This window comes from Typopeltis vanoorti, chromosome 7 (assembly GCF_054136105.1).
Source record: "Typopeltis vanoorti isolate ZY-2024b chromosome 7, IOZ_Tvanoo_1.0, whole genome shotgun sequence".
In the NCBI taxonomy this organism is placed as follows: domain Eukaryota; kingdom Metazoa; phylum Arthropoda; class Arachnida; order Uropygi; family Thelyphonidae; genus Typopeltis; species Typopeltis vanoorti.
Window position 1 is genome coordinate 143,154,021 of NC_143555.1, and position 14,347 is coordinate 143,168,367.

At 36.6% G+C, this 14,347-nt stretch overlaps 1 protein-coding gene across 1 annotated transcript in view; it reads left to right on the plus strand.

Annotated features, from left to right (window-relative positions):
• LOC150105146 (multidrug resistance-associated protein 1-like) overlaps window positions 1-14,347 on the plus strand; it is a 475,014-nt gene that overhangs the window by 100,498 nt on the left and 360,169 nt on the right. Inside the window, exon 9 of the mRNA XM_090396181.1 lies at window positions 11,558-11,722. Within this exon, the coding sequence (XP_090252307.1) occupies window positions 11,558-11,722 (165 nt within the window). The remainder of the gene's footprint in view (window positions 1-11,557; window positions 11,723-14,347) is intronic.

Consider the following 14,347-nt stretch of genomic DNA (forward strand, 5'->3'; position numbering starts at 1 on the left):
AGTCCTTGAAACAGAGGCTATCCTGACATGAAGCAGACACCTGTGCAGCTGCACCTTACCTGGTAGACAGTTGTTGTGGTTGTTCTTGTTGTGTCATGTGCAGGCATGCTTATTTAATGGTGGCATAGGGCACTATATCACATTGTCATCTTAGGGTTCTGCCAGTTAAACATATCTGCCAGGAACAACATAAACAAGCTCATGGGTACAACACATGGTTGTAATATCTTGACTCTCAGAACAGCAGCCATTGCTCTTGTTTTCCCAGTATTGTTTGCCAGTTTGGAACTGAAGTCATCACATGACTCTCATGGACATACATCTTAACATAACAGTGAAAACCATTTCTGGCACCTTATGATCTACTCCTCCCCCATGGTTACCTGTTCTTTCCCACATCACTCCTCTATGCTTCAGAAGAGAAGAAGCTACCATCAGAGAAATAAATAAAATCAGAGATAACATGTACTGTACCTTCCTATACATCAAGATATCTCTCTCTCTCTCTCTCTCTCTCTTGGCCTCCAGCTTGTCACCTTATCCAGATCTCCCATCTGGCTTGTGGAAATACAGATGATATCTTTAGGACTGGTAGAGAAAACTCGAATGAACTGTAAACAAACTTGATTACAGATCCAACTATAAAACTTCCAGGTTTCAATGTACCTTGACACCTCTGGAGCCAGTTAAACAAATTTAGGACTGGACAAGGCTGCTGTGCCCACTTATTACATCTGTGGGGAATTTCAGTCACTTTTTTGCATGTATGGTGCTGTGCAGACTGTGCATCATATCGCTGATGACTGCCCCATGCACTCCTTTCCTGGAGGCTTCAGGAACTAACAATTATTCACAGATAGTGCCATTGATTAGCCAACTAACTGAATTGTCAATTGTGTTTTTACCTATGTGCTAAATAATAATAATTATGATGGGGGAATACCTTTTGGAACCAAATACAGGTAGGTTATTTCAGAACCAAAGTAATCTAGCTGTTAGTGGAAACAGATTAAGCTAGGCAATAATACTGGATAAGGTGACAAGCTTGAGGCCAAGAGAGAGAGAGAGAGAGAGAGAGAGAGAGAGAGAGAGATATCTTGATGTATAGGAAGGTACAGTACAGTAATTGTGGAGGTGAGTAGTCTATTGCATAACCTCAATGTCAATACATCTGTGGGATTGGATGGTATACCAGCTCGTGTTGTACGAGAAGCAGCTAAAGAATTGTCAGTACCCTTGACCATTTTGTTTAATTTGAGTCTCGGGTCTGGGTTAGTCCCGAGCGGGTGGAAAGAGGGGAAAATAGTTCCACTGCATAAAGGTGGTTCCAAGACTGCTGTTGTAAATTACCGACCGATTAGCATATCAGGAATCATTGTAAAGGTCTTAGAGAAAATAGTCAAAAGGAAAATACAAGATTGGATTGAAGAAAATGGGATACTGTATCGGGGACAGCATGGTTTTGTGAAGGGTAGGTCATGCCTCAGTAACTTGCTCACGTATTATAACACAGTGACGGCTGAACTGGATAAGGGTAATGGGTTTACGGTGATTCTACTGGACCTTGCCAAGGCCTTTGACAGGATTCCACATGGAATTCTACTCAGTAAATTGCAGCATATGGGAATGGACATAGGGTTGGTGAGATGGATAGGAGGGTGGTTGACGGAGAGATATCAGAGAGTGGTTTACTCGGGAGTAGAGTCCACAAGACGGCCTGTGACTAGTGGTGTGCCACAAGGATCTGTTCTTGGACCAATGCTGTTTAATTTGTTCATAAATGATATAGGAAATGATCTGAGAGGAACAGTTCATTTGTTTGCGGATGATGCGAAGTTGGGTAGGGCAATAGTGAATGCAGATGACGTCAAAATTTTGCAGGATGATTTGGATAGATTGGAGGTCTGGGCTAAGGAGAATGGATGTCAGTTTAATGTGGCAAAATGTAAGGTTATGCATTTTGGGGTGAAAAGATTGGAGGCAGTTTACTGCATTGGTGGAACCCTGCTCCAGGAAATTGATGAGGCACGAGATTTAGGAGTGTTGGTGGATAGGGAATTGAAATTTAGGGGACACATTGCAAAAGTGACCAAAACAGCTCATCAAATCACTTGGTTGCTGAAGAATACATTGACAAGCAGAGACAAGCAGGTTATTGTTCCTCTCTATCGAGCCTTGATAAGACCCCATCTAGACTACTGTGCTCAGATTTGGTCACCTAGGTTTCTTCTTGATGGGGAGGATGTGGAGAGGATCCAGAGGCGAGCGACCAAGATGATAGCAGGTCTGTGGAATGAACCGTATGAGAACAGGTTGAGGATTTGTGGGTTGCAAAAATTGGTTGATAGGCGGAGGAGGGGAGATATGATTGAGACATTCAAATTACTGAAGGGTTTCTATAAAATTAATTCAGAAGATATTTTTGAGAACAGGGCTGGTTGTGGGAGGACTAGGGGACATCCATGGAAACTGGGCAAAAGTGTGGTTAGTAAAGGTGTTAGAGCTGGGTTCTTTACTTTTAGAGTAGTGAATGAGTGGAATGCGCTCCCTGAGTCTGTAGTGGATGCTGTGACAGTGAATGAGTTTAAGGCGAGGTATGATAGATACTGTATGAATGTCAGATAGTTGTGATGAATATGATTTGGGGCCTCCCTCGATGAGTCTAATGACTCCCTGGAGTTGCCCGTAATAATAATAATAGTAATAATACAGTGTTGCTAGAATACTGTTTGAATATATAAGAAATAGTAAAAACATAGTAAATATGGTTATGCACCTAACAGCATATGAAACAATATCAGAGTTATTACAGAAGATTGGGAAACAAACAATAAAAAAATTCACAAGAGTATCAGAATGCCTCAGACTATTGTATTAGATAAAGAAATAGAAAAATATGAATTATCACCATCAATGATTCAAACAATGATTTTCAGTTAGATAATTAAAAAAAATTAAAATAGTTGCTAAATATGTTTGCAAATCCGGCCAACTGTGCAAAAATATTTTGCTGGCCTGGTTAGCCAAGTGATTAGCATATATGTCTCACCAACCAACAGGTCTTGGGTTAATCCTTCTGTGGGCATGGATGTTTGCGATTGTCTTTAGGTAGTAGACAAATTTCTTTGCCTGGTGTAAGACTGCCATCCTGTTTATTAGAGGCCTGAAGTGGCTTCATTTCATGTTTGGTTTCTAGAGCAAGATTTCTTGGCAGTGTACAAAAAAAAAAAAAAAATAAAAAAAAAAAAAATAAATATATATATATATATATATATATATATATATATATATATAATAATAAGAATAATAAACGGAAAAAAATCCTTAACCACTCACAGTACTGATGTACCATAGGCTTATGTGAGTGAGTGGTTCATATTAAAAAAAAGAAATAGAATATGTTTAATAGAAGAATATATAAGAAATAATATGTTTAATAGAAGAACCAGTTGTCTAGGGATAAATAATTAACTCTTTATTATGTTATTATTGATTGATTTTGCCTTGTTCATCAGCACACACACACAGGCACCAAATTAGGGAGTCAAATATAGATTTGATCAAAATAGCTCCATTAAGCCTTATGTCATCAAGATTTTTGAAAGAGTGAAGCAGTCATATTTATTCGAGTTATTTATTCTGAATTACTCGCCGAAATTTGTCTCCATGGCAGGAAAAGAAGAAATGCTGCTGTCGTTAGATCATCCAGAGGACACCACGAGGAGGTGACAGTCAGACTTTGCCCTCCAAGTTCTTTGTTCTTCAAGCTATTAAGAACTGCTACACTAGCCATCAAGAAATACTTAGAGACATAGCAAAAAACATAAACAAACTACATAAGGATTCCGAAATAATCTTCCAATGGATCCCATCCCATGTGGGATTAAAGGGAAACGAAACTGCAGATAAAGTAGCAAAAATGGCCGCAACATCAAGTGATACCACAGATTTCGATCTTTTTAAAACCACCCAAAAAGAAAACATAAAAAGAACAATTCTTCAGGACATGACTCACCACTGGTACTTAGCAGAGCTACCATCAACTCCAAGTTTAATCACAGTGCCACTACCATGATCTCTCGCCTCAAGACCGGCCACACAAGACCAATCAAGTTTAGCAATGGCATAAAAGTCTTCCCCACCTGCAAAATCTGTAACATCGAGGAAGCATCACCAATGCATTTGCTAAACTGTATGAGCATTTCCAAATGTGAACTCTATTACAACCCAGAAAAGGTGCTGTATAAAATACATGAACTTGACCTTTATGATCTGGTGTAATAATACCATGGGATAATAAAAAAAATAATAATAAAAAAAAATCTGAATTACCTGAATAAATATCTATCTTACAAAAAATCTGGGAGACTCTCATTATGAGGTGATCAGTCAATGTCATGTCCTCATTGTACAGTCCTAACTGGCATTTAAATGTATTTTGAGAGCATTGTGTGTTTGCCTTCTTGCTGTTGTCTGCATGCATGTGTGTGTGTGTGTGTGTGGCATAGCATAGCATATCTCTTCTGAAAAGAAGAGTGCATAAGAAAGTTTTAAAACAAATCAAAGTTGAGCAGCTTTTGAAAGTTAAATGTAGACTAAAATATACAAACATTATTCAAAAAAAAATGAAAAAAAACTTTGAAAACAAGAACCAAACCCTGGAGATTCAGTGGCAAACTGTGAAGAGAGCATTGTTTGATTCAGCCAGAGAGGCAAGTGGCCAAGTAATCTGCAAGGATAGAAAAATCAGAACTCTATGGTGGACTCAGAAAATTAAAGAGGAAATCATGGAAAAGAAGAAAACATGAAAGGTTCTAGCAAATAAGTAAGCATGCAATTTGAACAAATACAGAGAAAAATGTGAGAATGCTAAGCAGCATGTAAAAATAGCTAAATAAAAACCTTCTGATCAGGCATTCTTAATTATGCAGTACAGCCACTGTACTGCATAATTAAGAATGCCTGGTCAGAAGGTCAAATTCCAATTGATTGGAGTAGAGCTCATAGAGTACCTATCTATAAAAAGAGAAATACATCTGAATGTGAGAATTATAGTGCAGTTTATTTATTTATTTTTTTTATTCCTGTGGGGTTCCCCTGTTACTCAACCCCCCTTCCCCTCTTAGGACTAATTGAGCCCTCCTAATGAGGGATTAAGTACTATATCCTATGACTGTAACCTGTGTGTTCACGGGCTGGTTTGCTTACTTGCAGGATGAAAACCCCCCAGATAAACTGGGAGAAAAACCCTGCTGTCCATGTCCAAGACCGGCTAACTTGGCTATTGCTGAGAAAGATCCTTAAGCTCCTCATGTCACCGACGGGAATCGAACTAGGATATTCCTTCCCCAGGCATATGGTTGTGAAGCGCATAGCCACTAGGCTAACTGCAGGGACAGTATCTGTACTGACACTAATTTTTTATATGATGTTTTTTTTGATGATTTGATGATTTTTATATCTAGTAGCTGTCATGGTGATTGTTATTTTAATTCTTCCAAGTAATCAGTTATAGTTTCCCTTATAAGAGTTTTGATGTTAGCATGTCTTCTGTGATGGACGATAGTGTGATGATAGATGGATTTATCTGCCAATAAAGGAAGTTTTTGATAAACAGAAAATTGAATCCTGTAGAGGTGCAGATTATTAAAGTATCATAGTTGAATTACAAAATACAGGAATACCTTGTATAGCACGGTTTCGAACAACGCGGGTTTTATTATTACACTAACATTGTCAACACTGACTGGCGACTCCTGGGCCCCACAAGTGACAATCGAGAGCCACGTTTATGCAGTAGTTATTTGATTGGCTCTCACATAGATATGTTCTTTCCCTGCAGCATTTTATTATTTACATTAATATTAGTATTTAATATTTTTTTATTATTTAAGTATGAATGAAAAGAGACAAAACAAAGAAGACACTGTTGGAGTAACAAAAAAACACAAGTGGTTGACATTAGAGAAGAAACTTGAAATTATAAAATGTCACAAGAATGATGCTTCATTTGCTAAAATAGCACGTGAGAATTCATTGAATGAGTCATCTGTACAAACAATTATTCAGAGCAAAGAAAAGATTAAACAAACATGGAATGAGCAACGCTTCTTATATGTCAAAAGTGATCATGAGAAATCGATCTTCTACAATGGAAAATATGGAACTCCTTCTAATGATCTGGATTGAAGATTGTAATCAGAAAAAGATTCCTTTGAGTAAAATGATAATCCGGGCAAAATCATCATCATCAAATTTCTGCCATGTACCCTCAAGGGGTGTACAGGATATGATAGTACTACATGAAAAAAAATTACATCATTATTAATTTCCTATCTACAATTTTCTTCCAAATCAGTCTGTTACTTGTCAAGACTCCAACATTATCAGATCTTATATTTCTATCGTCTAAAGCACTTTGTACTGTATCAATCCACCTATATCTTGGTCTTCCTCTGGGTCGTTTTGCTGCTAACCTGGTAGAGAACACTTGTTTTGCTAATCTTTCCTCGCCCATTCTGTTTAAGTGACCATACCACCTGAGATTAGCTCTGCTAACGCATTCCTGGATGCTGACAATGTCAAGTTCTTTCCTAATATCCTTGTTTTTAATATGATATTGTCATTGATGCCATCTGTTCATGCCTATAATCTTTCTCAGGACTCTCATATCTGTGGTCTCTAGTCTTTGGTCAAGTGTTTTACTTCTGACCCAGCTCTCAGATCCATAAGTTAACACTGGTTTGAACACTGTCTTGTATACAGCTAATCTAGTGTTCCGACTAATTTCTCTCTTATTCCATATGAATTTATTCAATTGACTTCCCACTATACCAGCTTTGCTGATTCTGTTGTCTATTTCTATATTTAATTTACCATCTTCAGTAAAAATTGTGCCTAAATAGCTGAAATGTTTTACTTGTTCCATAGGTTCTCCATTCACAACACAGTTGACATTTTCAATGATTCTGCCTATTTTCATTATCTTTGTCTTTTTATTGCTGACCTTCATACCATATCTATTACAACAGCTATTCAATTTAGTCAGAGAATCTTGCACACTTGTAGCAGATTTATTCAGAAGTATAACATCATCCGCATAAAGCAAAGAGCTGACATCAACATCTCCAATTTTGATATCATGTTTAATACCACTTTCCTTCATAATGTGATCCATATAGATAATTAATAACAGAGGGGATAATGTACATCCTTATCTCACACCAGATTTAACATTAAACCATCTTCCTGTACTTCCTTCAATTCTAACTGCTGACTTACAACTCAAATAAAGACTAAGTTTTGCTTGATATAATGCCCCATTGCAATATAACTGCAGCGTATTGAATAGCTTCTCTCTTGGCACCTTGTCATATGCTTTTTCGAAATTGACAAAACTTAAATACAGATCTTTGTTATATTCCCATGCTTTCTCGACTATTTGTCGTAAAGTGAAGATCTGATCCTGACAGCCTCTATTTGGCCTGAATCCAGCTTGTTCTTCACCAAGCTTTTCTTCCACAATTCTTCTCAACCGTTTCTCAAGTATACTTGCATAGATCTTGCCAGGAACACTGAGTAGGGAAATACCTTTGTAATTCTCACATGCAGTTTTATTTCCCTTTTTATATATGGGTACTATGAGAGCTCTACTCCAATCATCGGGAATTCGTTCCTCTGTCCAGGCTTTCTGAACTATGCAGTGTAGCCACTGTAAGACTCTTATACCACCATACTTGAGCATTTCTGGTCTAATATCATCTACTCCTGCTGCCTTTCCACATTTCAAGCCTTTGATGTCTTTTTCTACTTCAAGTATGGATATGTATTCCTGACTGCCTGCCTGGTCAGTGTTTTTTACCACTGTGCTGTCATCACTGCTTGTTTCATTTAGCAGTTTTTCAAAGTAATTACTCCATACTTCAAGGATATCTTTTTCTCCCGTTTTCATGTCACCTTTATCATCTCTAATTCCTTTTACAGCACTCTTTCCTCCATTCTTAAGCTTCTTCAACAACCTCCAGAATATTTTGCCACCTTCTTGATATTTATTTTCTATATTCTTGCCAAAGTCCTCCCATGACTTTTGTTTAGCTAGTTTTACACAGTGTTTAGCATTCTTGCATTTGTTTCTATATTCTCTAAGAGCACAAGCTGACTTATTTGACAGGAACTTTTGGTATGCTTTCTTCTTTTTCTTCACTGCCTCTTTAACTTCCTGTGTCCACCAGGGAGTTCTGATTTTTTTATCCTTACAGACAACCTCACCACATGCCTCTCTGGCAGAATCAATCAATGTTTTCTTCAGAGTTTGCCACTGAATCTCCAAGGTTTGATTCCTGTTCTCAAACTCTTTCATTTTTTCTTCAATAATCTTTGTGTATTTTAGTCTACAGTTCACATCTGAGAGCTACTCAACTTTTATTCGCTTTAAAACTTTCTTACATGTTATTCTCTTCAATATGAAATTCAATATTATCCTGGTCAATACTAAATAGTGATCACTTCCAATTTCAAATCCTCTGTATACTCTGGTGTCCTGCACCAGGGAGAAAACATCACTATCAACAATAACATAATCAATGAGACTTTTCTTATTCCTTGCCTCTTCTCTCCATGTGAATTTGTGCACATTTTTATGTTGGAACATGGTGATAGTAATAACCAGTCCATGTCCTGAGCAGAAATCCAACAGGTATTTGCTATTATTATTAGCTTTGCTCTTTTCTCTAAATTTTCCTAAAATATTTTTGTATGTCTCACAATCATTTCCTACTCTGCTATTTAGATCCCCAACAAGGACCAACTTTTCCTTTTTCATGGTGTCAGTTGCTTTTTCTAAAGCCTCAAAAAATTCCTCCACTTCTACCTTAGTAGAACCTTCTGTGGGACCATAGGCCAAATAAGTCTCATTGTCCAGTTCCCCATTCTCATATTTGCCCACATTACTCTGCTTGAGATTGCCTGCCATTCAAGAAGATTAGCCTCGTATTTTGTGTTGAATACTATGGCTATTCCTTCTTTTCCTTGATTGTCATTGCCTGAATATAACATTTTGTATTTATTGCTCAGAAAGATCTCACCAGTTTTTGTCTTTTTTGTTTCAGTCACCCCTATTATGTTGATCTGGTACTTATCTAATTCCTCAGCTAGCTCCATTTCTTTGCCATTCAGGCTTCTTACGTTGATAGTACTGATCTTTAACTCTGGTGATGTTGAGTTGGGGTTTGTTTTCAGATTTGTTCCAGTAGCTGACTTTTCGCTGTTTGCCCTGGTTCCCTGGCAAAAACAACGGGGACCTTGTTTAACCGGGCGATGCCCCAGCCGGCATGAAATTTTGTCATGTTGTACCATCATTCTATACTTTGGTTTAACCAATAAGAATACAATTTGGTTGGCTAAATCCCAAATTGCCAGCCCATCCTCGTCCTTTCAGTATCCAAGTAGATACCCAACAGGGTGCACCACGAGAAGGTGAGGATTGGACATTAGGTCATAAGCCCTGGTCGGTTCTCCGCATTCCTTTAAAGGCTATGTGGAGGTCTCCTCTCAGTTATACAGCTTTGACCCTTAAGCACCCCTCCGGGCAAAATCAACAAGTCTATATGACAAAATAAAAGAAAATGTAAGCAAAAATGAAGGAGGTACAACCAGTGAAATTTTTATAGCAAGTCGTGGGTGGTTCTACAATTTTAAAAAGCATATGGGACTCCATAACATTAGAATCCAAGGTGAAAGTGCAATTGCTGACACTAAAACTGCAGAATTATTTCCCAATGAATTGAAGGAGCTTATTGAGAAGGAAGGCTACACAGATGATCAAATTTTTAACGCTGACAAGACTGACTTGTTCTGGAAAAGAATGCCATCACTCACATTTCTAGAAGAGATGGAATAAACACAAGCTGGGTAAAAGTGTCAAAAGACCAATTGACACTTTTACTAGGAGGTAATGCACCAGGTGATTTAAAATTGAAGCCACTGTTAGTGTATACAGAGCAGAAAACTCAAGAGCCCTTAAGGGCTTTACAAAGAATAATTTACCTGTTCATTGGAGTTCGAATAAAAAAGTGTGGGCGACTTGTTCAATTTTCGAAGACTGGTTTAAAACTTGTTTTTGCCCTGAAGTTAAAAGCTATTGTAAAAAGAATGATATTCCTTTCAAAATTTTGCTTTTATTAGACAATGCACCAGGCCATCCAACTCTATTGACTGACTTAGATGAAAATGTCAAGATTCATTTTTACCCTCCAAACACATCAGTTCTGAAGCCGATGGATCATGGTGTTATCTCCACTTTCAAGGCTTACTATTTAAGACAAACTTTTGCTCGAGCTATTAAAGCTGCAGCAGAAAAAGATTCTTTGACTTTGAGTGAATTTTGGAAGAAATTTAACATAAAAGATGCCATTCAAAATATTTATGAATCTTGGCAAGAGGTGACTCAAAGCAACATGAGAGCAGTATGGCATAATATCTTGCCGCATTGTTCAAAGTACTTTGCAACACAGAAAGAGGAAATCTCAACAGAAATTGTGCAGATGGGCAAAGATCTTGGTTTTACAAGTTTAGATTGTAACAATATTAACGAATGTATTGATTTTCATTAAAATGATCTGGATGATGAAACCCTTTTGGAGTTGGAACAACAACGAGCCTATGAAGCAGAAGACGAAGATGAAGATGACCCCACTGATGTCATGGTTGAAGAATTTTCCTTTGCTGATCTTTCAACTTTTGTGAGAAAAATCGACGAATCTTCCGACTTTCTCATAAATGCCGACCCGAATTTGGAAAGAAGCATCAAAGTGAGACAAAGTCTCAATAATTCCATCAAATGCTACAGAGATCTAGTACTTGAAGAGACAAAGAAGACAAGAATGGTTCAATGAACACTAAAAGACTACTTTAGTAAAAAAGTAAATTACTGTATGCTAAAACTGAAGCAATATTTGTTTTGTTTTCTACAACTTTTATATCAGTTTAAAAGGATTTTATTTGTTATTTAGTTAATAAAAATAACAATTTTTTTTTCATTTTGAAACATTTTTATTATCCTAAATTTTTGTAATAAACAAATTAAATTGAAAATCTTTATAAATAGACCTCGAACAACGCGGTTTTGCATAACGCAGATGCTTCTTGGAGCTAATTAACCATGCTAGACAAGGTATTCCTGTACTAACCATTGTTTCCTTTGAACTCTAATGGCATGTTTTTCTGTTTGTGACCAAGACTAAGTAAATACATGCTGCTATCCATTTACTTAATGATTTCAATTTCAAATATTGTCAACCAGCCTTTTTGTCTCCTTGATATTATCCCTGTAAACAAGGAAGAAATATGTAGGAGTTAATAAATTCTGCAATTTTTTGCATGTGCTAACCATTATTTAATTCATCATGATGTCTACTTCACATGTTTCCTTAAAATGTCTGGTTGACAACATTCATGTACACTTTGTAGCATTCATAATTAAGGTGCATTGTAATGAAAATTTTTAGTAATGAATGAAAATTCATATCACATTAATATTAATTTCTTTTTCTCTGTTTAGTAAAGATAAAGGAAGTTCATCTGTAGAAGATGAAATCACCGTGAAGAAGAAAAATATCAGTATAACATATATACTGGTTAAAACATTTAAATCAGATCTTTTGATTACAGCAGTCATGAAACTTATTGGCAGCATCCTTGTATTTATAAATCCTCTAGTACTTGAGTAAGTTTCATTGATTAATTTTGTAAATATTGTTTTAATTTGCAGACATATGTGGATAATTGCATTTTCAAGACAACAATCAATGAAACATTAAAAAAAATTAGTTAGAATTAAGATAGACTGAAAGGGTTTTTTCATTCTTTGTTCTTGACTGAGAGACAAGCAGTGTTTACTTTGTTTTTATAACATAAATGTTATCACTTTTTTTTTTTTTTGTCTTCTGAGTATTATTTAGTTTTGGCAATCTTCTAACTGAGATATCAAAGTAAATTTCATGAAATAATCCTTTGTCGTGTTTAGTTCAAAATCCAGTGAAATAGTGTAAAATGCCTAGAAAACTTATCTTTTGAGATAAAAGTAGTGATTAAAGTAGAAACAAGTATGAAGCGATTAATTATGGAATGCTCTTCAGGTTAGCTCATTATACGTTATGGTGAATCATGTAGAACAAACTGAAAGTTTGTTTTATGTGGTTTTCATGCTTGCTGTTCTACAACTGACAATATTTTTTTTTCAATTACAGAATGAAGTTGAAAAGGAAAAACACATCATAATTTCCTGAATTTACAGGATGACTATTGTTAACAGATATTGACTATTGTTAACAGGTGATGACTATTGTACTTCATTGAGTCTCTGGACTCAATGAAGATACCTGTTAACTATAGTCATCAAGTAGCCATTTCCCCCCCCTCCCACAATGCATCAAAAATTTCACCATGGGAGGTCAAAGCTAACCATTATTCACACGGTATCTGTCTCACCCTCTTCTTAAATTGGTTCACCTTAGGCAGCCCATTCCACTCATTCACCATCCTCATAACAAAAAATCTAGACCTCGCATCTTTGCAAACTGAAACTTTACTCACCTTCTAATGATGACTTCTTTTTCTATCCTCACCTGCCATCTACTGAAACATTTCTACCACCCTATTCTATAAAACGTTTTTATTAACTTGCATGTTTCTATCATTTCACCTCTTCCTTTTATCTGTCATTTTTTTCTAACCCACAAATCTTCAAATTATCCTCATTTAGAACATTCTACAGGCCAAAATATCTTGATTACCCACTTCTGAATCCTCTCAAGTATCTCCACACCACCAAGAAACCCAAGTAACCAAATCTGAGCACATTAGTCCAGATGGGGACTATAAAAACTTATAAAGAGGAATAATGACTTTTTTCCCTACTAGTGAGCATATTTTTAATATCCAAGTGATCTGGTTTTGCCAATTTTTGCAATTTTATTGCCTCTGAACTTCAGTTCCCTGTCATCAATTTCCAGCAATGAAATTCCACAATAGAATACTTTAATATTGTTAAAGTATACTAATAGAATAACTGATTGAAACTTTTCAATCCAAAGTGAATATACATTTAGCCACATTTTCCTTTGACCACAATAACAACTTATCCCAATCATGCTGCAGGATTGTTACAGTGCCTTTATTTACTATAGCTCTTTCCAACATAGCATCATCAGCAAACAACAGCTGAAAACAAAGTTTTCAGCTCTAAATCACTACTACATTTTGTCCAATTGTAAACTTTTTTTAACTATGTAAATCTATATTTGGAATAATTAGATGAATCGATGCACAAGTTGTGCAGAACGAATGATGTAGAGTTTATGGCCTGAGTTATATGGACAGAAAGATTTGTATAATGCTGAGCACTTAAATGGATTCAAAATTTTGGTGTCTAGAGAAAGCTTTGTTCATTGAGAGTGTGGAAGTGCAAAGTCAGGAAAATTAAAGCATTTAGAGCAGATGTAGACGTGTGTGTGTGTGTGTGTGTGTGTGTGTGTGTGTGTGTGTGTGTGTGTGTGTGTGTGTGTGAAGGTACCCATGAAGTCAATGAACAAAAAATGCAGAATCTAATCTTTTGGGCAACAGTATCGAAGGGTAGTCAATTCAGGATGTAAAGGTGGTTGAAGGTGTAGGGGGATGCTGCAATTTCTAATAAGAGAGAGGAGTTTTGGGCATTAGTTAATGCATTTTGCCAAAAGTTATAGGCATTAGCGAGACTTAGCTAACAGCAGATGACATAGTTACAGGGATAGAAGGCGATGGATTTAGTATTTTCAGGGGGGATTAGAGTAGACAGGACAGGACAGGGGTGGGGCACTGCTGATGATAGCAGATGAATTGCAGCCAACAAGAGTAGGAATCAGTCAGGTAGATGGCAGTTCTTTTGGGCCAGTCTGGTGTGAGATTGAGGTCAATGGACAAAATATAAAGTTGGTTGCTGCTGTAGGACAGAGGGTACCAGGGATGATGTGGAAGACATACATCAGCAGATTAGTACAATGAGTGTAAGTAGAGTAATCATTATGGGGCTTTCACTTCAAAGACATGGATTGGAAGAAAGAAAGATCGCATGTCAGGAAAGAAATGGAATTTATACACTTACTGAGAGATAATTACTTGAAGCAGAATGTAATGGCATGGTCTTTGGGTATGAGAGCATTGAATCTTGTTATAGGATCAGAAGACCAATCCATAAATAACATGGCTATGTTGCCATCAGTTGGGGAAAGTGATCATGTAGTCTTGACTTGGGAAGTAGCAAAACATGTGGAAATTCCAGTTAAGAAGGGGTATATATGGAACTACTAGGCAG